The 26,923-nt window shown below is 40.2% G+C and overlaps 1 protein-coding gene across 1 annotated transcript; it reads left to right on the forward strand.

The window, feature by feature from the left end:
- Positions 1-25,805, forward strand: SEPTIN10 (septin 10). Its single transcript, XM_057422256.1, has 10 exons — positions 1-71; positions 4,321-4,435; positions 5,148-5,343; positions 6,815-7,001; positions 14,589-14,750; positions 16,647-16,743; positions 17,304-17,472; positions 22,902-23,034; positions 25,151-25,341; positions 25,564-25,805. The coding sequence occupies exons 1-10, from the start codon at positions 42-44 to the stop codon at positions 25,697-25,699; spliced, it is 1,416 nt and encodes a 471-aa protein (XP_057278239.1). The 5' UTR covers positions 1-41; the 3' UTR covers positions 25,700-25,805.
- The last annotated feature ends 1,118 nt before the right edge of the window (positions 25,806-26,923 follow it).

Below are 26,923 nucleotides of genomic sequence, written 5' to 3' on the forward strand. Positions count from 1 at the left end.
TGTCCCTCCCTCGGTTCCTCTGTGACTCACCTCGTGGGGCCATGGCCGGACCCCCTACCTGCCCGCTGCCGGTAGGTGCCGTCCGCTGTGCAGAAGCCAGGAGCGGAGCGCGGGCTGCTCCGACGGCCGTTATAACCGCAGCCGCTGCGCCGGCCGTGCCTATTGGGGGGTGTCACCCGGAGCGGCGCAGGGGACGGGTCCGCAGCGCCAGGGGAAGAGGAGTGGTGATTACACCACGCAGAGGAGTGGGGGTGCCGCTTGCACCGGCCTGCCCTCTGAACCAGCCGGGGCACGGGTCAGCTGGCGCAGTGCAGCCTCCGCCTGCCGCTGGGCTCCCGGGGATGCCGGCTTTTAACACCCGTGCTGTTAAAGTAACTTGTCTTAAGTTGTCGCCCTTCTTGGGGCTCCCGTAGCGTATTGCCTGTTTCAAGTCCTAAGTTGAACCTTGGCTATTGAAGGAATAGCTTTCCTTATGTATAACGGCAGAACTGTCAGTTCAGTGCTTTGAAGACATTGATTCTGTCTGTGCGTTAGTGCTGGAGCATTAGTTCCCTTTCTAAACATGAAAGAAATCGATTCATTTATGACTTGAGTTTTCTGCCCATGTGTCACATCTCAGCAATGCAAAGTGCAGAAGGGTTCTGGAAACATCATGGAGTGTGTGGAATTTGGGAAAAAAATCTGCACCTTGCCTGTGTATGTAGTTACTTGCTTTTGCCTTTTCTGGTAGCAGGAAGGTAGATAAGTACCTGTCTGTGGTGGTTCTTGGCTCATCTGTGCCACTGTGCTGTTCCACTCCAGTTGTGCCAGTGGAGCTGTGTGTGAAGCTGCCCCATGAACTGGAAAAATGGGAAACAACTGTTAACTCTTTTGAAGTTTTCTCGGGGAATTTTTATCTTGGGCAGTGTCTTTCTGGTTCTTGATGAAGCGGCGTGGAATGGGGAGAAGGAAGAGGGGCTTCTGAAGCAGTTACTTGTAGGGCAATTGTTAGAGCCATCACAGGGCCTGACCACACCGGTCTGTCTGGTCAACCTTAGGCTGAGAGTGGAGACTTGTTCCTCTGCTTGCTTGCCACTTGGCTGCTGAGCAGTGCTTGCCTTCTGTCAGGGCTCCCATGCAGGGGGCTCCAGTTCACACAGGGTCTTTTTAAGGCCTATATGAACCCTTTGCAGTTGCAGTATAGTGTAGTACAGTGCATAACTTCATATAAGCTGTCTTTGCACGTGCTGTGTATATATAGTGAGGATGAGAGCCAGTACTTCACAGGCTGGTTCTCATGGGAAGCTGAAAAAATGCAGAAAGGAAAAAAAAAAGCACAGCTTAAGGCTAGAGTATGAGAAACAATACAGAATGATTTTGCTGGTTAATGTTTGTGTAAAGAGTATGGCGAGATGCAGTAATCAGCAAAAGTGAGTGACAGTGGGGTTGAGGGTCCACTGAGCAGATAGATCTGGCAAGGGAAGAGAGGAAAGCATGTGCATGGAAAACTTTACAGAGAATACTGTAAAAACAGGATGTATAACACAATTCTGTAGTGGAGGAGGGTGATTTTGTGTTAGGTTTATAAATGTAAATTACGTAAATGTAATGATGTAAAATATATACTGACATCACATAATATTTCCTAGTTTAACGCATGCCGTGTAATTATTAAAGTGTTTCCCACTGTATTGTGGAAAAGATTTTGTTTTCAGTTGTTTTTCAAGAGAAATGTAAAATCACCCCTGGAAAACAGCCCAAGCTGCTTCTGCAAATCTGCTCGCTATTGGGCTGCACAAAGTCTGAGATGCAAGTATTTAGTACTTCTGATTTTTGAAAACTTGACTTCTGGGTAAGTTTTGGCAGCTGCTGCCACCACACAACTGCATACAGTGCTTGTCATTGGTTAATTGAAAAGAAGGGAGTTGCAGTCAAAGAGAGCTTCTAATAGCAGCTGCCACTGTCTCATCCAAGACTTTCTCACTTGGACAAGGAGCATCAACAAGAAGGTGCTGATGCAACCAGGGGTGAAGACGACTGACTTGCTGCTCTTCAGGAAATTCAGGGCTAAAGCTGCAGCAGGCACATCTGGGTCCTCACAGGTGCTGATCTTCCAAAGTGAATGCAGACATGATACCAGTACTGATACCAGTGTGAGGATTTTTCAGTGTCAAGGTCATCTTAGAGGGCTGCACCAGATTTCTGTTCATCTGATTTTCCTTCCATGAAACATACAGGTTGAGAGAGACCTAGTGCAGACCACAGAGCTGAACACTTTCTCCTCCTTCACAGAAGTAGCTGAACAGACAAGCACTGTTGTTATCCTTTGCCTGGCCCACAGAGCACTTTCTGTGAAGACCTGGTTTCTTTTCTGCTGTCAGGTATCAATTCCCCACCTGCTGCCTGCTGCCATATCAATCCATAGGTAGCAATGAAGGAACAGGTACTAACTGTGCTAGATTTTCAAGGTACTGAAGTACCTGTTGATGAAGAGAGGCCCTAATGGCATTTACTAGAGAATATGCTGCTGTCTGTGAAGACACCTCTTCACAACTGGAAAACCAACAAAATGTCTCGGCTTGTTTGCTTGTTCCTAAATACCTCATGATACTGTCCAGAAGTTGTCTTTCAGTAGCAGCCTGCACAGTATGTCCCCATTCTCTACTGATGAGCCCACCACTTTTTCCTCTGCCCATCCTTGGTGAGTTCAGGGCATTCAGGAAGATTCTGCCCTGCCTCAGATTTCTTCAGACAGAAACATGGGACAAAAATGTCAGCTTTTGTTTTCCAAAGGTTCATTTCTGAGGCCTCTCCATATGCACATCACAGTATCACAGTATGCTAGAGATTGGAAGGGACTTCGAAAGATCATCTAGTCCAATCCCCCTGCCGGAGCAGGAACACCTAGATAATGTTACACAGGAATGTGTCCAGGCGGGTTTTGAATGTCTCCAGGGGAGACTCCACAACCTCCCTGGGCAGCCTGTTCCAGTGTTCCGTCACCCTCACTGAGAAGAAGTTTCTTCTCAAGTTTAAGTGGAACCTCTTGTGTTCCAGTTTGTACCCATTACCCCTTGTCCTATCATTGTTTGCCACTGAGTAGAGCCTGGCTCCATCCTCGTGACACTCCCCCTTTATATATTTATAGACACTTATGAGGTCACCCCTCAGTCTCCTCTTCTCCAAACTATAGAGACCCAGCTCCCTCAGTCTTTCCTCATAAGGGAGATGCTCCACTCCCTTAATCATCTTTGTTGCCCTGCGCTGGACTCTCTCCAGCAGCTCCCTGTCCTTCTTGAACTGAGGGGCCCAGAACTGGACACAATATTCCAGATGAGGTCTCACCAGGGCAGAGTAGAGGGGAAGGAGGACCTCTCTCGACCTACTAACCACCCCCCTTCTAATACACCCCAGGATGCCATTGGCCTTCTTAGCCACAAGGGCACAGTGTTGGCTCATGGTCATCCTGTTGTCCACTAGGACCCCCAGGTCCCTCTCCCCTACACTGCTCTCTAACAGGTCGTTCCCCAACCTATACTGGAACCCAGATGCAGGACTCTACACTTTCCCTTGTTATATTTCATCAAGTTATTCCCTGCCCAACTCTCCAGCCTGTCCAGGTCTTGCTGGATGGCAGCACAGCCTTCTGGCGTGTCAGCCACTCCTCCCAGCTTAGTGTCATCAGCAAACTTGCTGATAGTACACTCAATTCCCTCATCTAAATCATTGATGAATATATTAAATAATACCGGTCCCAGTACTGACCCTTGAGGCACTCCACTAGTTACAGGCCTCCAACTAGACTCTGCCCCATAGACTACAACTCTCTGGCTTCTCTCCTTCAGCCAGTTCGCAGTCCACCTCACTACCTGATCATCCAGTCCACACTTCCTCAGTTTAGCTGTGAGGATGCTGTGGGAGACTGTGTCAGATGCTTTGCTGAAGTCAAGGTAGACCACATCCACCGCTCTGTCATCATCCATCCACCGTGTTATTTCCTCATAAAAGGCTAAGAGATTGGTCAAGCATGATTTCCCCTTGGTGAAGCCATGTTGACTGCCCCTCATAACCCTCTTATCCTTGATATGCCTTAAGATGGCACCAAGGATAAAGTGTTCCATCACTTTCCCAGGGATGGAGGTGAGGCTGACCGGTCTATAGTTACCAGGGTCCTCCTTCTTGCCCTTTTTGAAGACTGGAGTGACATTTGCTTTCCTCCAGTCCTCAGGCACCTCTCCCGTTTCCCAAGACTTGGAAAATTCCAGAAGGAAAAACGTAGGCCATTACTAATTGCTTTGCAATTAACTTCACTAACATTTTTATATGATTTTTCTGTAGCAGGATGATGACTATCGAGCTTTATCCTTGTCTGGTCATGTTGGTTTTAGTACTTTACCAGATCAACTGGTTAAAAAATTCATCAGTCGGGGCTTCTGCTTCAACATCCTTTGTGTTGGTAAGTACTATCTGGGTGTTTTAAGGCTTTAGTAGCATACCCATCCTTAGGAAGTGACTGAAATTTAAATCCAGTTGCAATGCTAAACTCTAATGTTAAGCATGAACTATAATTCCACATTTTCCCCCAGCTTTGCTTATTTGTATCCATTCTTTTTCTATTTAACATTTTCATAAACAATATGAAGACCAAATATGATGCAAAATGTATTTATTGATTTATGGGCAGCTTCTTGGATTCTTTTGAGTAAATTACACTACTTTTACTGTAACAAAGAGCTTCAAATCACAACCTCCTGAAATTCCAAGGTGATCTTACTGAAGTATTTCTATATTTATCAAATATTTGCTCTAGTATTTTATCCTTATTCATAAAACCCCTGTGTTGAACCCCGTGGTTTCGCAGCTAGTTACTTAGCTTTTAAAATCTGTGGGAAAGTAGTTCACACTTTTAAAGAAAGACAAGTGTCAAGAGACTGTTCTGTTTATTGCTTGTTAGCGGGTAACTCTTTTATCTGTAGGATGAAAAAATTAAGTAGAAGATACTTAGTGATCATTATGAAGAAAGAATGCAGGCAATCATTTTGCTCAGTGAAATCAGTTGGCAATTTTTTGTGTAAATTTGTTGAGTTCCTGTGATAACACTTTCTGTGCTTAGAAGGTATTTATTTGATGTGCAAAATGTCTTCCCTAACCCTTTTATTTAACTGTAGGGGAAACTGGAAGTGGGAAATCAACCCTGATAAACAGCTTATTTAACACCAGTTTTGATGACCCTGTGTCAACTCATTTTCTGCCAAAAGTAGAACTTAGAGCCCAGACTTGTGAACTTCAGGAAAGTAATATTCTTTTGAAGCTGACCATTGTAAATACAGTGGGATTTGGTGACCAAATAAACAAAGAAGATAGGTAAGTGCCCTCTTATTGCTGTGATATGCAGAAGTTTTGGTCTTCAATTGCAATTGATTTTTCTTTGGACTTTGTAGTAAATACTTGTCTTGCATATACTCCAAATATTTGGTTAACTGTTTATGTACCAAAGTAAGCATGTTTTTCTCTCATCTAGGAAATTATTTGAGAGAGCAGATGAACTCTGCCCCTTTCTTTATGATATGACCTTTTATAAATATATGTCAATAATACATGCAATAGTGACTTTGTTTTAGAGTGGAGGAAAGCAGGGAGAAGGTCAGTGAGAGACTTTTTAAACAAGAAAACAGGTTACTGTAGATTATATAAATTAGATATATAGGGGGTTTAAGCATTTGATTGGAACATATTGAAGACCATAAATTGGAATGAACATCGAATGGATTTCTGAAGGCCTTTGTTTTTCATGTCAAGCAGTTTGATCAGAAGTTGTGGAGCTACCACACTAGTGTCTTTCAGAACTTCTTTTGAGTCTGCTTTTATGAATTGAAGATTTTAAAATACTAGATTCTCTCTCAGCAGACTTTGTTTCTTTTATCTTAATTGTAACACATTTTAGCAATTCTTTGTGATGTATGGGTGCCTAAATGGTAGTAGTTATAAATGAAGGTTAGAGAGTCACATTAACATTGTCATGAGAGCAGTGGCTTATGATATGACTGGAAAATAGTTACTGCTTGTGACTTGCATGAATGCGATGCAAGTATTAGAATAGGTATTAGAGGGTTTGCTGTGTGGTGTAGGAGCTGCCTTTCAGTCCTCCCTTAATTTTGTGTGTAACAACTACTTCGGAATTTTAATAGCATTTGATCTGGTTTCTAAACTTTGTGTAGTAGCAGAAATGTAAGGGCACACTGCCTTTACATCTAGCAACACTTTCTTTTTGAAGGCAGATTATAATCTCTTTTTAAATAGGGTAAAGTATGCTTAAACTGTACTTATTGCAAATCAGATTTACATTGTTCTCTTGCATTCCTCCTTTTTAATTTTTGTCTGTTGTTTGAGAGCTCTCTTGTACGGTACTTCAGAAGATAAAGGAGGTCCTATTACTTGGTACTGGTAATCGCATATTCTTTCTTTTCTTGTACTGTATCAAAGAGTTTTTTGTATCTTCCTTGTATCTAAGAGTCTGCAGTTGCACAGCTTGATTGCAAAAATTTATAAAACATCACTTGGGAAAATTGGCTATAATCATAACTAAATTTATGTAGCTTTTGTTCACTAATAGGAACTAGGAAACATTTTATCTGTATTAGGTGCACCATTCTTTTTCGAGTAGCATTTCAGAAATCAAATCACTCCGTACATTTAACTTTCTGCTGTAGATACCTGAGCAGCCTTTTGATAGGTAAAGCAAAAATCCACAAAATGGCAGAAGAGGAATTCCTTTCTTAATTTGGCTCTGTTCAGGACTAGCTAATCACTGGTTGTTAAATTTTATTTCTTACAGCTATCAGCCAATAGTGGATTATATAGATGCAGAATTTGAAGCCTATCTCCAGGAAGAACTGAAAATTAAACGTTCTTTATTTAACTACCATGATTCTCGCATCCATGTTTGCCTCTATTTCATTTCACCTACAGGCCATTCCCTGAAACCCTTAGATTTATTAACCATGAGAAGCCTAGACAGCAAGGTAAGACTTTGAAACAGAGTTCCAGGAATTTGTCTTACTTTCTGAAGCATCTTGCAGCTTTTAGGCCCTCTACTACCTTTCAGTTCGATATCTGTGTGTTTGGTTTTGGAATGTTTTTAGTACTAGTATTCTGAACTTAAGGTATACCTTAAGCTCTGCAAGTAGCTTGCAGCTCATCACCTGCTTATTTACAAAGAAAAAGGAGAGAGACATCTGGCAGGATGCTGAAAAAAGAAGCACTACGAGGTGTAAAAACAGAATAAACCCATGCCAACTTTACTTTTAACAAACTGTTAACATGTGTCTTATTGTGATTGGGCAGGGTACCCTCCATCAGCACTGTAATATTTCTAGTTAAGCTTGTTTCTAGTTCACTATTGAGTTTCGGGACTGCTGGAAAGCTGGCATATAAAAAGCTTTGCAGTACTGTGAAGATCTTTGTTGCAGATAACCACAGAGGCAAATGCCATGAGCAGAGCAACCTGCCAGCATGACTTTTTCTAAGATAGGCTGCATTAGTGTTTTAAATGTCACATCTTGATTTGGTTTGAAAGCTTTAAAATAGCAGTTTCTGATGTGATTACTTGCACTTTCTAAATTCTTTTTTCCTGTAATGGGCTGGATGAAGCTAAATATTTAGCCCATTTTAAGAAACCTTTTGTAATTTGGGTTTAATTTGTTGAAATTTTGAGAGATTTGATCACTTAAATGCAGTTGTTGTTCCTCTAGCCCTTTCCTTGTGTTTTATTACCGTCTCTCTTAAAGGTACACTTCTTCCTGCATTTGCTTGTTCGTGAGATGTTTCTTCAAAATAACAAGGATCAGATCAGCTGTCTGTTCTATTTTTGTGGTTGATGAGCACATTTGGGATTTTGTAATTTTGTTTGTGAATGCATTTTGCCTTTTGAACTTTCTCAATAACACAGAGCAAGTGGGGGGAGAAGTATGGTGGGACAAAGGTAGGAGAGACAGGGTCACTGCTTTCCTTATGCCAGATAAAAATGTTTGTGAAAATATCCTGTAATATGCACTGAGAGCTAAAGAGCCTTGGTACTAGAATATGGGACAGTCTCATGGAACATATTGTTCTACTCAGAGTTTTGAAGTTGGAGGTTGTGTTAAACCACAGAAATACTTGGCGTCTAGGTTGTGCTCTCATAAACTGAACTACCTTTAAAGCAGTGTTTCTTTCAAAAGAAAAAGGAAATAGATCCATGAGTCCCAGCATCCTGAGAAATATTTTCCCATCAGGATAAAATGAGCATAATTCTGCTTTGGGGAATTTTAGCTTCTAGCCACCTACTCTCCTACTTTGGTAGGAGGCTTGCCAGACTGGTCAAGGAAGCTTTAAACTAGATGTGTTGGGGGAGGGGGCATCATTCCATCCCAACACACCCAGTCAGTTGCCAGAACCTATAATAAATGCTCGAGCAATGTAGATATATTCCAGCCGCTCCAGCCAATGAGCCGGCTTCAGTTGGAGCTCGGCTCAGATGCCTCTATACAAACGCCCGTAGCATGGGGAACAAACAAGAGGAATTAGAGATGTGTGCACGTCTATGGGGGTATGATATAACAGGCATCACAGAAACATGGTGGGATGGCTCCTATGACTGGAGTGTTGGAATGGAAGGTTACAGGCTCTTTAGGAAGGACAGGCCTGGCAGGCGGGGAGGGGGAGTTGCCCTTTATGTTAGGGATAGGCTGGAGAGTATGGAACTCTGTCTGGGGATAGGTGAGCAGTCAACAGAGAGTTTGTGGGTCAGGGTTAAACAGCGATGGGAGACATTACTGTGGGGATCTGTTACAGACCGCCTGATCAAGAGGAATCTGTGGATGAAGCGTTCTGCAGACAGATAGGAAAAGCCTTACACTCACAGGCCCTTGTGCTCATGGGGGACTTCAACCACCCTGACATCTGTTGGAGCGACGGTACTGCCTGGCACAAGCAATCCAGGAGGTTCCTCGATTGTGTAGAAGACAGCTTCCTTCTGCAAGTAATAGAGGAGCCAACAAGGAGAGGTGCCATGCTTGACCTAGTGCTCACCAACAGGGAAGGGCTCGTTGGAAATGTGACACTCCAGGGCAGCCTTGGATGCAGTGATCACGAGGTGGTTGAATTCAAGATCCTCAGGACAGTGAGAAGTGCGTGCAGCAAGCTCACTGCCTTGGACTTTAAGAGAGCAGACTTTGGCCTCTTCAGGAACCTGCTTAGTAAGGTGCCATGGGATATAGCCCTAGAGGACAGAGGGGCCGAAGACTGTGGGTTGATATTCAAGGATCACCTACTACAAGCTCAGGAGTGTTTCATCCCAACTAGAAGGAAGTGCAGCAGGAGGGCCAGGAGACCTCTTTGGATGGATAAGGAGCTGCTGAGGCAACTTAGAGGGAAAAAATAGGCTTGTAAAATGTGGAAGCAAGGACAGGCAGCCTGGGAAGAATACAGGGATGTGGTCTCGGAAGCTAGGGACCAGGTTAGGAAACCTAAGGCCCAGTTAGAGTTAAACTTGGCTAGGGATGTTAAAGATAACAGGAAGAGAATCTATAGGTACATTGCAAATAGAAGACAGCCTAGGGGCAACATGGGCCCTCCTCAAAAGCTATCAGGAGAACTGGCTACACAGGATTTGGAGAGGGCTGAGATTCTTAATGACTTCTTTGCCTTGGTCTTCACTGGCAAATGCTCTGACCACACCACCTAAGTCTTGGAAGGCAGATGCAGGATTGTGAGAATGAAGACCTTAGGCCCACTGTAGGAGAGGAACTGGTCTGAGACCATCTTAAGAACCTGAACGTGCACAAGTCCATGGGTCCTGATGAAATCCATCCGCGGGTCCTGAAGGAGCTGGTGAATGAAGTTGCTGAACCACTGTCCGTCGTATTTGAAAAACAATGGCAATCAGGTGAAGTTCCCGACGACTGGAAAAAGGGAAATATAACCCCCATTTTCAAGAAGGGCAAAATGGATGACCCGGGGAATTACAGACCAGTCAGTCTCACCTCTGTGCCTGGCAAAATCTTGGAGTAGATTCTCCTGGATGGCATGCTAAGGCACATGAAAATCAACAAGGTGCTTGGTGACAGCCAGCATGGCTTCACTGAGGGGAAATCCTGCCTGACCAATTTGGTGGCCTTCTATGATGGGGTTACGGAACTGATGGACAGGGGTAGAGCAGCTGATGTCATCTACCTGGACTTGTGCAAAGTGTTTGACACTATCCTACATGACATCCTTGTCTCTAAATTGGAGCGACATCAATTTGATGGATGGACCACTGGGTGGATAAAGAACTGGCTGCATGACCACATGCAAAGAGCTGTGGTCAATGGCTCAATGTCCAGCTGGAGACCAGTAACGAGTGGTGTCCCTCAGGGATCGGTGTTGGGACCGGTCTTGTTCAACATCTTTGTCGGTGACACGGACAGTGGGATTGAGTGTGCCCTCAGCAAGTTTGCCGATGACACCAAGCTGTGTGGTTCAGTTGGTATGCTGGAGGGAAAGAATGTCATCCAGAGGGAACTTGACACGCTTGTGAGGTGGGCTGATGCAACCTCATGAAGTTTAACCATGCCAAGTGCAAGGTCCTACATCTGGGTCGGAGCAATCCCCGGCACAGCTACAGGTTGGGCAGAGAAGAGATTCAGAGCAGCCCTGAGGAGAAGGACTTGGGGGTGTTGGTTGATAAGAAAATGAAAATGAGCCGGCTTCAGTGTGCACTCACAGCCCAGAAAGCCAACTGTATCCTGGGCTGCATTAAAAGGAGCGTGACCAGCAGGTCGAAGGAGGTGATCCTGCCCCCCTACTCTGCTCTTGTGAGACCTCACTTGGAGTATTGTGTGCAGTTCTGGTGTCCTCAACATAAAAAGGACATGGAACTGTTGGAACAAGTCCAGAGGAGGGCCACGAGGATGACCAGGGGACTGGAGCACCTCCTGTATGAAGACGGGCTGAGAAAGTTGGGACTGTTCAGCCTGGAGAAGAGAAGGCTGAGTGGAGACCTCAGCAGCCTTCCAGTATCTGAAGGGGGCCTATAAGGAGTTTTCATTAGGGACTGTACTGATAGGTAAAGGGGTAATGGGTTAAAACCTGAAGTTTAGACTGGATATAAAGAAGAAATTCTTTACTGTGAGGGTGGTGAGGCACTGGAATGGGTTGCCCAGGGAAGCTGTGAATGCTCCATCCCTGGCGGTGTTCAAGGCCAGGTTGGACAGAGCCTTGGGTGACATGGTTTAGTGTGAGGTGTCCCTGCCCATGGTGGGGGGGGGGGAGGGGGGTTGGAACGAGATGATCTTGTGGTCCTTTCCAACCCTAACTATTCTATGTTTCTATGTTTCTATGACTCTAAATATTTGTGTTTCTGCTTTGGTTCAGAGAGAACATAGAACATGAACAGCATGTAACTCTTGTTTTATCCCTTTGTAATGGATTCTGCTTTCTGATCTTACTCAAGAATAGAAATAGACACAGATGAAAAAGTATATACTTTAACTGTAGTTTGGTTTCTGTCCCATTGTGAAACATGTTTGCGGTGCTTTTACTACTGTATTCCCCTAGAGGCAATTCAGAACTCAGGATTTTCCAGGATGTGTAAGTCCGTGGTCACATTTGCTGAGTACAGGATTCTGTAAAGAGAAGGTGGTATGGGAACATGCATACATCAAGTGTATAAGTCTGTCAAAAGTTGTCTTTAGTTTCTTCGTAAATCCATCGCAGTGTACACTGTTAGCTTTGTTATGGTCTGCTTGGTACAAAACAAGACTGGATTAAACAGCTCAGAGGTAAAGAGGATTCTTGGAATAGGATAGGGTCATCCTATACTCAGTAATCCTGGGAGGAAAAACACAGACCTATCTTTGGGCAATTACTTTTTCTCTATTGTTTATAAATTGGATGACTAGCTAAGAATTTGTCCTCAAGCTTTTATGCATTGGAAAGTCCTGTAGTTTTGCTTAGGATTGAATCACTGCAGGTCAGCCAGGTTTCATTCACAGATTGAGGGAATCCTCTGTATGTTTTCTTGCTGGGAACTAGTGATTTTTCAACTGACACATCTGCGGTTTTAAGTAATTATTGAGGAATTATATATACTGTTAAGGCAGGGAATGATGGATGTACCTTGTGAGGTTTAAATTAGTTGTTTTTTTTTTTTCTTCAGAAAGAATAATTCAGAATTTTTGTATTGATTCAGAGATACATGTAAATCATCCTGCAAGATAGCAACCAATAATAATTTCAAGTACATGTATTTTTTTCCCTTATCTATCGCAAAAAGAGGCAACAGATGTTTTGACATTAATGTAAAGTGTTACGTGAAAATCTTAATTTAGAATAATAGCATGTTTTCTGACTGGGGGAAATCAAGACTACATTTCTGGCAGAAGGATGATGAGAGCACTGAATTTGGTGCTAGCAAACAGAGACGTAATGCACATAGATAAAAATTATCCTGGTGATTTTATATGCTCAATCTACATTGCTATTCAGTGAGGCAGTCTCAGCTGCCTCTTCCCATTGTGCATGCTTAAGATTTTTGGGCAGCCAATTCCCTGGATGAGGGAACTGATTGAAATTGAAAGCTAAAGATTTTTGCTTCGTTAGGGAACTGATCAAGCTGAAAAGTAATCTGTCTCCTTGGACAGTGTCACAGATTTTAGTTCTACTTGGCAATGAGCAGCTACAGGCAAGGGGAAGGATAAGACTGTATTTTTTATTTAAATGTAGACATTTGGGGGGGGGGGGGGGGGGGGGGCTTTAAAGTGATTCTGCATTAATGTTCTATAACTTTGTAGCAAAATTCAATTTTGTAGCTATTGAAAGTTGGTTGTAGCTGAGGAAGGGGCTGGTAGGGAATCCGGTGTCTGAGTCAATAGTAGGCATAGGAGGAAGCACTGGGACTTGAGGCATGTCTATATGTGACGCAAATAAATACAGTTTATGTCTCTTGTTAGTTCCAGCGTGTGCTCCCCGTTAATGTTATTGGTGGATGAAAGCACTAGGATACTACTTTTCAAGTAAACCTTAGATGCTGCAAGCAGAAATTAATTTTGTTTAACAGATTAAACAAAGGTAACTTTTTTGTTGCTTATCTAAAGCCAGTATAGCTTTTAAATTTTAATGCAAAGGTTGTGATTAGCACCAGCATTGCTAGCTGTAATCAGTTTATGGTGATTCTGCTTTTCTTTTGTTACTGGATTCTTCAGTAGTCTTTCTCTGCTATTCATTGTCTAAGAAATTCTTTCCCAATTAAGGAGTGCTAGAAAGACTTATCTGTTGAAAATCAGCATAAAGGTTAATTTAATTTGGAAGACTGCATTCCATTTTCAAACCTATAGCATAGAAAACCTAAATAGATGTCCCTGAGCTAATCTGATTGAAGACATGAATTACTCCAAGCTGCAATAGATTGTTTATGCAATCCAAAATCACCTGATATTAAAAGAAAAAAATCTAGCATTTTACTTGTGTTTAGACATTGCCCCATATGCGCTTAGGTTGCGTATGCTACTTGTGTGTAACTATCATCAGATAATCTTAGCAGTCATACTTTGGAGTTAGAATGCCTTTTTGTTTTTTTCTCATCTGGATGTTTTGGTTAAGACACAAGACTTATTTCAAAAACATCAATTTTGAATCCATTCTGAGATTCCATGCCCAGGCATTTCCATTCAGACAGAATATTAAAAAAAAAAGTGGATTTCTATTTTATTATTTTATTTTATTTTATTTTATTTTATTTATTTTCCTTCTCCCCCTCCCCTCCTCCTCCTTTTTGCATCTCTGATCAAGGAAGTATGTAAAATTCTCATCTTGAGAAATGTGGAAGAATTATTTGTATTTTCTCCCCGAATATTTGGACACCGGCATTAAATCTTTCTATCTAGTTCTGAAAAATGCGTATTTTGGGAGTGGTGATAGTATTTTTAAGAAAAATTCAGCATCTACTAAGTTACTGTCATAATTGGTTTAGGAAATAGGCCGGTTTACCTTAGTAGAACTGAATTGCGCGTTCTGAATAACTAATGCAAAGACTGGTAAGTAAGATGCTTCAGTCTTTGCCATTCATCTGCTTGTAGCAGATACTTCAGAAATGATCTGCTGTAGTGGTGAGGTGAACAAGATGTTACTGTAGCTGAAAGGACCCCAAGGAAGGAGCTCAAGGGTAGGCAGGCTTTGGTGGCCAGGTTCCTTTTCTTTTTGTATTTATACTGTCAACTTTCATTTAACACCTGAACCATGTACCTTTAAACTAAAACAAGCTATTTTATTAGCAGAGATAAAAAAGCTTTATGTCATTTAGTTAATAAGTAGGCGTTGCTGTTCTGAGCACTAAAGTGTATGGGATCTCCTTCCTCATTCTTTTCTCAGAATCAATTTTAAGCAAGTATATTAAATAATCTGTCGTTACTTTGTTGAATGATGCCAGTGGATGTATTTTTCATGGTTTGTGAAGTTTTGATAACAACTGATGAAAAGTTTGGACTGCGGGGAAAGTTTTGAAAAGCTCATCACCAAACAATTTAATTTATAAAGGATGTCTCCTCAAAACTGAAGTCTTATGCCTTTCATATAATTTGTATCATTAATAGGTGAACATTATACCAATTATAGGCAAAGCAGACAGCATTACTAAAAGCGAACTACAGAATTTCAAGAACAAAATCATGTCTGAATTAGTTATTAATCGCATCCAGATATACCAGTTTCCAACTGATGATGAAGCCATTTCTGAACTGAATGCCATCATGAATGTAAGTAAATGACAAAAAACATCGATATTTTAGTACTAAAGCATCACTCTCTCATGCTGATTAATGCCTGTTTTGTTCACCATTACCTTGAAGCTTACAAGTTTGTATGTAACAAGTTCATTTGTTTTCCTCTCTTCCTAAAAAGCTCATCTACTTTTTTTCTCTTTTCTTTTTCTCTCCTACTCCCAAATCTTCCTGTTGTTCTGCTGTTGACACCACTTGTTTTAGGAGGCTTTTTCTTTCCTGGCTCAGTAACGGAAAAGAAGTTCTAACTCATAAATACTGCTTCTAATTTCTGTATAATTAATATTTAATTGGTAAAATAGATGGGCATATTGGCTTTGCTCTTTTCCTCAACAAATACCTACCTTACATCTGTTAGGAAAGATATTCAGGTGTTTCATTTCTCCAGTTTTCTCTGGTCATTATTGTACCAAGTCTCACATCTGCCTTTTCCTTTTATTTAGTACTTTATTTGAAATTAGGACAGATTTTCTATGGGGATTGAAGAAATCAGATATACTTCTGGCTTCTTACTATTGTCCTTTCAGGTCCTCCCAGGAGTATCTGCCAGCTTCAACTAAGCTTGTGAAGCTAGATGTCTTTGCTTTGAGCACTCTGTATTTGCTGTTTATGTGCATATGGTTGTAGATGCACATGAACATAATGTTTGCATGTAGGGTGTTTGAAAGTATGGAGGAGAAGCTGGTATGCTGGAGTGTATGGCTCTGCAGTCCCAACCTCTGTCACTTCTGCCAGGGAATGAGAATGTGGAGGCTGTCATTCAGTAACAGGTCTTTCTGCTGTGAGGAAAGGTGGTGGTCTGTTACCCCTTTCTTGCTGTCATGCTCTGCTAGTGATTTATTTTCTAGGTAATGGTTTATTTATTTATTTTTTAAATTTGGTCAGGTGTTGTGGGTTAGCATGTAGATACCCAACCTCTATTTGTATTTCTGGCCATTTGGCTGAGCCCACATCAGTAACCGTACCTCTGCTTCAAACCTATGATTTTTCTCATTACTGTTACTGGGGATGTGGACTCTGGCTGAATGCAAATCAGAGGGATGTGTTCTGGAGTGGCTTTCTGTTTACTGCTGATACGATTTCTAATGCAGCTCAGGATGTGATCTACTGCCTTTGCTACTGGGGCAGACCTGCTGAATCAGGTCCAACCTGTTGTCCAGTTGTCCACCGGGAGCCCTATGTCTTTTTCAACGAAGTGACTTTCCAGTCATATCACAGCATTTGCTGGAGCATAGGGTTATTCGCCTTTGATGTGGATGACTTGGCATTGAACCTCATGAGGTTCCTCTTTGCCCATTTCTCCAGCTTGTTGATGTTTGTCTGAATGGGCAGTGCACTCACAGAATCATAGAATAGTTAGGGTTGGAAAGGACCTTAAGTTCCAACCCCCTGACATGGGCAGGGACACCTCACACTAAACCATGTCACCCAAGACTTTGTCCAACCTGGCCTTGAACACCGCCAGGGATGGAGCATTCACAACATCCTTGGGCCACCCATTCCAGTGCCTCACAACCCTCACAGTAAAGAATTTCCTCCTTATATCCAATCTAAACTTCCCCTGGTTAAGGTTTAACCCGTTACCCCTCATCCTATCACTACAGTCCCTAATGAAGAGTCCTTCCCCAGCATCCCTATAGCCCCTCTTCAGATACTGGAAGGCTGCTATGAGGTCTCGTCTGGTCTGTCAACCACTCTTGGTTTTGTTATTGTAGTAGTTTGACTAGATCTCAAAGTGGTTTTTGTTTGAAACTGCCTGTTGTCTTTTCCTGAATGGTGTTTTTTCTCTCCAGTTTATTTCTGAAGTGTTTGGTTTTCAGTTCTGACCTAAGAATGCTGAAAGATAAGACTGTATTGGTGTGACTCTTGCAGGGGCACATGCCATTTGCGGTAGTAGGAAGTGACGAAAAGGTGCAAATTGGAAACAAAATGGTGAGAGTTCGTCAGTACCCTTGGGGCACTGTACAAGGTAAATGAATTCTCAAAGGTATTTTTACAAGATTGTGGTTGTTGCAGTATAAAATTCACCAATACTTAAAGGGGCTCATATTATCTGCTGATGCCATATTGATTGTATTTTGGATCAACAATTGAAGGAGTTTAGCAAGTAATACTTGAGGTGTGCACTAAGTGGTAGTTCCATCAGCAATGATGCAGTCATTGGAATCAAACTGTGAGGTAGTGTATGTAATATTTGGGAAGGTTAATATGGTAGCAGTGCCTCTAGTACTACCAAATTTCAAAGTTTCGTGACTGTCAGTAGAAAAGAAGGGAAAAAAAGAGCAATTTATCATTGTTCAACTCAAACAGGAAATCAGGGTGTGTTGGAACATGTTCACCAGTACTCAGTTAGTGCTTCAATGTGTGTATTTGAAATTATAAGGAATTATGAGATGTATAGGAAATAACAAGATACCTTTTTGTGGGATTATAATTAGTAAACAAAATAAATGAATGCTAAAAAAAAATTATTTTGACAATTTTGCTAATTATGTATAATAATAAAATCTTCCTCTTTTAACCCAATAGTAGAAAATGAGAGCCACTGTGACTTTGTAAAGCTTCGTGAGATGCTTATTTGCACAAATATGGAAGATTTAAGAGAGCAGACTCGTGCACAGCATTATGAGCTGTACAGACGGTGCAGACTGGAAGAGATGGGCTTCAGAGATGTGGGTCCAGGGAACGAACCAGTCAGGTAAAAGACTGCCTATGCAGCACTTGCTTTCAGCATCTATTCACTTCACATTTGACTGTATCAACCCAATACAAGGCATACATAGAATAGTTTTCATAAGAGGGGAAAAAAAAGTTGATGGCTTTTTGATTGTTGTTTTGTTTTGTGTTTTTTTAGATCAGAGTAAGTATGTTGCTGTTCATTCAGTTATCTTCGTGGAGAAGTATGTGGGATTATATGAACATTGCTTTTAAAGGCATGCAAGCTGGTTGTATTTCTGCAATCTTTCTCTTTTATAATAAACCTGGGAATTCAATTTTTTTGTCCTAGACAATGTAAACTTTCTTCAGGTACATGCACTTTGTGCATTTTAGACTATTTTCATTATATATCAGCATGCTGTTTTATTTTCTATCTTAATGTCTGATTCTGACCAATGGTTTGGTTTTAATCAAAATTCAAAAGGAACTGAAGCAAAAACTTTTACAAAATCATTCGTTACACTGTTGACTTCTCATATTGTCTGCCATAATAACCAATGTCTAGCCTTTTCAGGTTAAGAAACCTCTTGCTAGACTGTCGGAAGTTAATAGAGGAAAGTTAAGGAGAGGGTTAGAGACACTTGGTTGTTTCATGCAGTAAAGCTACGTTTTGCAGGAAATATTTACAGTTTTTCTATCCAGTTTATTTAATCTTTTATTTCCAATTCTGTCTTCTCCCTCTCACTCTTCCGACTTCCTTTGGTTGTTTTATGCATGGGACTGTATTTTTATAAGTTGTTAGGATCCTAATGGGGAAGAACTGATGCTTCAGGACTTGTTCAAGTCTTCACAGTTTATCAAAGTGCTACTATTGCATAGTCATGGTGGGAAATACTGACTTAAACCAGACATGAAAACAAAATAAGACTTTGCATTAAGAACAATTTCTAGTGCTTTGAACCAGCTGGTTTGTTTACTTCCTGTTTTACCTAGTCATCAGACTGTCTTTACCCATTCTGTTCTGGTAAAAAAACCCACAACAAAACAAACTTTTAAATGGCTTCCCTCCAAATAGTTGGTTTTAGTGAGTTAAATTCTTTGCTTTCACCTCTACTTTGTGCAAAAGTTCTAAGGCAGTTGCAGTTACTGTAACTCGCAGTTACTGTAACTCACAGTCACAGCATTTCTTCTATTTTAATTAGGTCCAATTTATATATTGTTCAAATAATAAATGAGATTAATGTGGACAAGGAAGATGCTGGATATGGGCACTTCTTTCTCAAGTCTTAATGTCAAGGTGCATTTAAAGATTAGTTCATTTAGTTGATCTTGAGCTACCATGAATCAGCGGTCTCCTGACGTTTATCTTGACTTAACAAGAAGTATCTGTCTCATAAATAGAGAACAGAAGGTGAGTGAGGTTTAAAACCAACTGAAACTGACCATAGACTTTTCCCATATTTAAAAGTGGGACTGGATCTAGGGTATGTGGTTGTCTTGCAGTTATGTGGCATAGTGAGTGGCACTGAGGGCTGAAAGACAAGGCCTTTTGTCTTTTGGGAGAGATATTTTATGATACCATAAAAAGGGAAGAGAATTTAGAGAATTTGTATGTAGTGTAACTGGCAGACTAATGTAGCCCTACCCATAAGGTTTTTTATGGAGCTACTAAGGGAATGATAAAAAGTGTCCTCCTCAACAGTGTGGTAGAAGCCATCTCCTTCCATAGAGGAAGTTCAGTGCTGCCTGTAAATTTCAATATCTTTCAGAATAGGCGTTATCCTCTTCTTCTATGCAAAAATGTGTTATTGTTGTCCTCTTTGTCCTTAAAGATGTTTACAATATGTACACAAGAATTCTAAGATCCTCAATTTTAAAGTATAGTTAATATAGCAGAGCAGTATGACTGAACTGATGAATAAAATTTTAAGGCATTTGTGTAAATAATGGTCAAAATGCATGTTGAGAAGTTGTATTTTGTGCCTGTGATGTAGCTTTCTAAATACTAAGTTTGATAATTTCAATTGAGGTTTTTTTATGGAAATTTAGAAAATTTCTGCTAGACTTCAGTACTCTGCTGATTTTAATGCAGCGGTGTTTGTAGCATTTGAACATTGACACTTGAGTAGCTAACTTCCTGCCTTTTCATGACATGTTGTCCTGGGTGAAAAATCCACCTGTAAAGTTCCTGTACCACTCTTCTGTATTTAAAAGTACAGCACTATTTTATTCATCAAAAATTATACGCCACTGCAAAGCAAACCCAGTAATTCTTGGGTTTCCAGTTACCTTGTGCGATAGGTAGGTTGTAAGCAGATCTGTAAAGGCTTTGGCCTTTTTAGTCATCAGCGCGCTTGTAGTAAGCATGGGTAAAGCCCTTCCCAAATCTTCATTCGTGAAGTCAAGCCATCATCATCATCATCAAAGGCTTTCACTCTTATATGTGAAAAAATGTGTTGGTAAGGTTTATGTTTATATAGGAGACCTGGTAAGAGATGGTTTCATCACACAACAGAAAAATTGCATTTTTATTACTAGGTGCGAGGAGGGAAAATAAAGATAGTAGTCTGCAGTGAGGCTCTTGTGTACACTTTCAAGTGTACACAACTTCAAAAATACCTGTTCTCTACTTGTACATTTTTTGTGAATTTGTATCATAATAACTTTTAAATTCGTTTATTTGCAACTGCATTCTAAGAGATAAGTTTTTAATTAACCATACTTGCAGGGAGAATTAAGTTTACCTGTGCAGTCTGTTAGTCTGTCCCTAATAACTTACTAACCACCTCTCCATTTTCAGTCTTCTGTGAAGGGTTGGATGCTTCCAGGGGATTACATGGTTAGTGTTCTCGCTTGCAGAAAAAGCAGAAGACCTCTAGCAGAAGTTCCTACCAGCTGTTGGCCAGCCAGTGTGCATTTGTTGTCAGTAAATCATTATTTCTGAATCAAGTACTGTCTTTTGAAACTCCTGGGAACTTGGCAGTACTGCGGTAGGATGAGAAGGTCATGGGTGATTTGGAAGTAGCTAAGGCTACTGTGTGGGAAAGAGCTGTGAAAGTACTCACAATGAGTAAAAAGTATTTAGGAAGTATGGAGGGGCACTAGTTATAGAGTTAAAAAGGTGGAAGGATCTAGGCAGGACTTTGAGTATTACAATCACTGAACATAAAATCATGTATAGGAATTTGGGCTATTAATTCTGCTGCTTTCAGGACACCTGGTTTATACTGGTATTTTATCAAACCATTATTTGAATTCGGTAGGAACAATTAGAATAACTTAAATTAACGGCTAATTGGGAATTTACTTAATCTCATTCCTTGCAAAGACAATATACAAAACTTGGGGGTTCATTCCGAAAGGTCATGAGAATTTCAGTCACGTATATGCCGTATAATGTGGTAAACTGCTTTAAAGAATCCACCATATGGTGCTTCGAGGAATAAATAAAATACCATCTAAGGCTAGTCATATAGGTATAATCTGGCTTCCCAGCCATGAAAAGCAGCCAGTCTGGACTTGGAAAGCCTGTTATGGCAAAATTTATATAATGGTTGATGGATAGCATTTGGGAGTATATGGGAGGATGCTTCATGCATTTTATGCAGTGTCTGTTGGATGTAAAACCGAGGAAGTGATTTTTTAATTTTGCAAAAGGTTTTGTACAAGCATAAAATCCTAGAGGTCCAACCCATAAGAATGAAAGAACCTGTAAATTTGGTTTTCATAATGTCCTATATGCGAATTAGTGGAAACAGTTGTCAGGTAAACTGAGAAGTGTTTTAATGTGAGCAGTGGAGGCAGTAATATTGAAAGGATTGGCTTAAGAGCTGGTGAATTGTTTTCCCCTCCTCCCCAAACCTCCTAAACCAAAGGCTGTTTGGATCATTATGCTGCTGATATGCCAGACACAGAAGATGAAACACTGCTTTAATTTTGTCTTTGTGATTTCCAGAACAATTTCCAGAAGAATTCAGTCCAAGGGGAGGGAGCATTTAAAAATTATGTTTTTATTTCTCCTCTTCCTGAAACATGTAATTTGATTACTTCATAAATTCAGTGTCTTCAAAGTTAATCTTTTACTAATTTCAGGACGAAATTGCTTTTACCTAGTAAACTAGCTTAGATCAAGTCTAAAGGCATCTGTATGGTGAATGAAGGTGTGATTGCAACATGTTAGTTTAGTCTAGCGCTTGTTCTAGTGGCTTTAATTGCACTCAAAGTCAGCACGTTAGCTAGTAGAACTGACACAGGGCCCAAAAGTGTGTACAGTGAGACTGCTAGCACTAGAAAACCTGTGTTGTAGCTTTATTGTTATTACATATGCTGTCTAAACTTAAAGATAGTTTGGATTAATATACCTGTGTGAAAACCATACCCCTGTTTTATATGGTAGATGCAATTTCAGGATGACCTGAGTTGCTTCACAGCTGATAAACCCCCCTACCCCAAAAGACAAGCCTCAAAAGGTTGTTGTTCTGAATGTGTTTTATTGCAATGTATTGCTCAAATAAGATAGAATTGGAAAAGTGCTCTGACCTTGAGTGGTTACAAACATTACATCTGTTATGTGCAATTTCAAGATGATTTTTCTCTCTCTTTGGGTTATATTTGGAATACAAATAAAAATTTTAGGATTGGGAAACTGGTCAGTCATCATTTTAAATACGGAAGAAAGCTGTTTAAGATTACTTACGCTTAAATTATTAAGTTTTTAGATGTACTTTTTTGTAAGTCTTTCCATTCTGTTTTAATAGAAACAGAAACAGACTGTTCCGTTCTGTTTTAATAGAAACAGACTTAAAAACTGGTACAAAAGTGTGTATGTTTATTAAAAATCTAAACCAAATTTAAATATTTGGTAAACATATATATTTATTTTGCCTCCTAGTGGAAGGCATGAGATACCTGGCAAAGGACTAAAGATAGCTGAGGGTGGCTGACCAGTCAGCACTCAGGAGCTGTCAGAAACTATGAACGGTGTAAGAGAATAGCCCCAGGATAAAGAGCTGGAACTTTACCCATTACAGGTTAGATTTGTTCCTTTTGATTTTGTAATAGCCATTAGCACAGCTCTGATCCACCAATTTTGTCTCTCTGGAATCTTGTGACTTAGAGAAGTTTGTGGTACATATTTGGTTGGAAAAACTTGTATCATTAAGCCAGGTATGCTTTTCAAAGGTAGTGTGCTCTTGGTGTATGAGATGCATCTGTGCACAAGCTCCACTCATTTCTCCCTGAAAAGCAGAACTTTTCCTGCCAGCACTGTGGTGATAGCAGTAGTGATATAGACACAGAAAGGTAAGATGCTTCCTTCTGTTTAGGTTTGTTTATGAATTTTTATGTTGCAAGCTATAGAAATTAATATTTCAGATGAATATTAATTGTTTAAATAATGTTCCAGTTTGGTGGCATTCCACACTGACTAAAGCAGCATACTGGAGACTTGCTTACATTTTTGGACTTTAGTCCACAGGAAGTCTATGAAGTAGAGTGGTCTGAGTTCTACCTTGAACTGCAAAGAGAAGAGAAGGAGCTAAGACAACAGTATGTGCAGAGAAAGAAGGAGAAAGTAGCAATGTTTAAAGAAGAACAGCGACAGGTAAGCATGCCTGTCTGACTTAAGTTCGTCTGCTGAGATTTGAAATAGTTAACTTTTTAGCATAATTTCCTGGTATTTTGGGGGCAGTAATGTAGTGTAAGTAATCAAAAGCAGATTGACTAATTAGATTGATTAGATTATCAGACACAGCAAACAAGTAGACCAAGTCTTATGTGGAGCAGCTGAGGGATCTGGGTTTGTTTAGCCTGAAAAAAAAGGAGGCTCAGGGGAGACCTTACCACTCTGTACAACTATCTGAAAGGAGGCTTTAGTGGGACGCCTGTTGGTCTCTTTTCCCAGGTAACAAGTGAGATGACAAGAGGAAACAGCCTCAAGTTGTGCCAGGGGAGGTTTACATTAGATATTAGGAAAAACTTCTTCACTGAAAGGGCTGTCAGGCATTGGAAAAGGCTGCCCAGGGAGGGTGGAGTCACGATCCCTGCAGGTATTTAAAAGGCATTTAGATCTGGCACTTAGGGTCATGGTTTAGTGGTGGACTTGTCAGTGGTAGGTTAACAGCTGGACTTGATCTGAAGGGTCTTTTGCAACCTAAATGATTCTGTAAGTGGACGTCTTTGGATTTTTGTGGAAGGAGGGAGCTTATAGTCTAAAGGCTTTGCTGGAAAGCTGGGACAAGTCAATAGGTAGGAGGTGATACGGTGAAGTAAAAGGGCTGATAAATATAATGGTTGCATGTTTCTTTTTCTTCTCTAGCAGTATGCTGAGAAATACCTGTATGCCATAGCAGCACTGTAAGTGCTTTCCATGCACAGGTTGCTCTGTGACAAACATGATTTCAGAAAAAGAAATCCCAGGGGTTGTTTTTCAGCCTGAGGGAGTGGGGCATATGTGCTTGTATGACCTGCAGGTTTAGTTATTAAATATAAGTTCAACCCTCATGTTGAGAGGTTTGAAATTCGGGTGGCATGATTTTGTTGGTCATGTTTTTGTTTTAAAATTTCATCTATACCCAGTTGCCTTAAGAATATTTGGAGATGTGGAACATTTCTTGAATATGTTGTTGAAGATTTAGTCCTGTCAAGCTGGACTGGTGAAACAGGATCTTCTCATCTACTTTCTGCCAGACTCTATCATGGTCATGCATATTTATATTCAAACACTAGTGTAATTGAAATTGGAAATTTATGTAGACTTGTTGATGTTCTGTAACTCAGTCTTCCAGCAAAGAGGTAGCAGCTTTTGCAAGGAGTTTAGGTGCATGTTTTATATGAGAAGGCTAAATAATTTGTTTTCTAAATCTGTTAAGTCCTTGCAGAGAAAAAAAATGAGGTTCAGTCCTTCTCAGTATTAGGCTATCCAATTGGAAGAACACATGGCCATGTACCCTTTGATGGTACCCTTCTATGATTTGTATTTGGTGGCTTGTGAGCTCTGCATACTGCAATTGAATTATGGCTATTAGTTTTCCCAGTTCCTGATGTGAGAAAGCGATCATGCAGTCACTGCTAAGCAGCATTTGTCATAGACTCTTGCTGCTAATTATTTGAGAAGTGTGCATGTGTATCTGAAAACTAAAGAAAACCAGGAATTTCTGTTGTGCTTCAGATTGCTTTCTCATTCTTTATTCAGAAGAAACTTGTGCAGCATTACCACTCCTGAGACATACAGTTGCTTAGGAGCTTACTGTTTCTACCCTGAATGTTTTTGTTGGTATATCTGGTTTTATACTGCCTCTAGTTAACTGTTGCAATGAAGTAAATAGATGAATATTGTACATACACACACACACATTTATAAAATATGACAGCTTTACTGTGTAAAACAGGCCTACTGTTACATTTATAGTCTTAATTATTTCTTATGAGGGCAGGCAAGAGGAATAAAGGATGTTGTGAGGTTACGCAGGCTGAAAACTAGGTTTCCATCTGTACTTTGTGTCTGTAGCCTGGCTTCTGTGAGAACAATCTGATATGAGTGGTTATTTTTCTGGATTGTTGGTTTTAGTCTTACCAGTTTTGGGAAAGAATTGCAAATTTTAAATGAGTTTTAACACGAGTTGAGGTAGGTTTTACTGTTTTATTGCAGAGGGGTTTTGTGTTGTGATATCACCACCTTGTGTTACTAGTTGGCAATATTTCTTCTGTGCTTTAAACAGCAACTGGCTAAACATGAACATCAAATGCAAATTCTTGAAGAAATGCGTCTGAAATTAGAGAAAGAGAAAAAAGTTCTAGAAGACGAAATAGCTGCATTTCTTGAGAAGAAAGCTAACGCTGAGTTACTCCAGTCAGAAGCATCTGTCTCTACCCTTGCTGTTAGTTTGAACGAAGGCAAGGACCGCAAAAAGTAAGTGCTGATGCTAGTCATCAGAGGCAGCAAGAAAAAACTTCTTCACATACCACTTTTATAACACAAATTTCAGTAATCTTTTAGAAAACATACAAGCATGCTCCTGTTCTGTGATAAGAAGACAGAAGTGTGTAAATTACCCTCATGGTGGATTTAGTTTTAGAGTGATTGCTGTATATTCTATGAGCATCCTTTCTCTTTTTTTTTTTTTCCTTGAAGGAACCAAGGTTTTCGACTTGAATTGCTGTGCTTTGATATCAGAGATGAAGAAATTGTGACTGTTCACGAACAGAGCAAGAGGGAGAGGGAGAAGTTAGAGTGGGAGAGAAATTCACCCAGGGGATTCCAGAAATGACAAATTTGATTGCAGCACTGAGGTTTTGACTGTAGGATATGTTATTTTTATGAAGCGGTCCAACTGCCGCTACCCCATAATATTGTGTATGTCTTCCTAGGACAGAGTTTTGAGGAAGATTGATGAAATTGGCTGTAAAATTACACTGAGTGCAGAATATGACCTGATAAGCATTTCACTTCCTTTATTTCCCCACTCCCAAACAGAAACCTCAAGTAAATTTTGAACACATTTCTGATATTTCACAATAAGTTTCCCCAATAACATGCCCAATTTTTTAATATATAAACATTGAATGAAATATTCATATACTAAATTGTTTTTCTACTCCAAGCCCAGAAGCCACTTGACGAATTTTCTTTCCGATAAACTACAACTTTACTGCAGATAACATTTTGTTGATTAATATCTTACTGCAGTTGAAAGCAGATTTTTTTGGTACAGAAATTATCCATAACTGCTACACTATGAAAAACTTTAGAAGTTAGATGGGTGCTCATTTTTGGGTATATGCTAGCAGCCTGCTTGTGATTTTGCCAAAATTTATTGCATTTCAAGTAATATTACTGAGTTCCTTTTCCTAAACTCTTTTTCCTGGTTTTACATATGAAAGTGGAATTGTTGGTAGCAGAAGTCATTATCTGCACTATTATGAGTAACTATCAACTACAGAAAATATTTAGATTTGTTTTTTTCAGTTTTATTTTTTTCAGAGTATGTTACAGTTTATATGCTTGCTTTTGTTTTTCAGTCCCAGCTTAACATAATACTGATGATAGAAGAAGCAATATTGATAATTTCCCTTGAGAAGCAGTGATTCACAGGATGCTTTTGATGGTGTAGAAGTTGCAGTTTCTTACTAAAGGATTTGGAAAGTATCTTTTGTTGCTGCATGCTGCAAAAGAAGAATTTTGAAGTATGATCTGTACACATACAATACAGTGATTACTGCAATTGCCATCAGGGACTTCCTGTTACAAGTCTGCCTTGATATGCTCTTGCCTTACATACATGTGGCCAACTTACTGTCATTTTAAGTGCATTGTACCAAAGAAAATGTCCCTGCTGTAAACAGTTCCATTCATAATATGAATGCTGTAGTAGAAAATTATTCAGTTAGTGCATCCACTCTAACCTGTCCAAAGAGTTATTTTCATATGGTATGATATATTAGTCAACTAAATATTACCTAGTGCAAATGTTGATATAATTCAACCATTTACT

Source organism: Pezoporus wallicus, unplaced genomic scaffold (assembly GCF_028554395.1).
Source record: "Pezoporus wallicus isolate ANWC-B61680 ecotype Strahan unplaced genomic scaffold, APGP_CSIRO_Pwel_v1 contig_5785, whole genome shotgun sequence".
Classification (NCBI taxonomy): Eukaryota; Metazoa; Chordata; class Aves; order Psittaciformes; family Psittacidae; genus Pezoporus; species Pezoporus wallicus.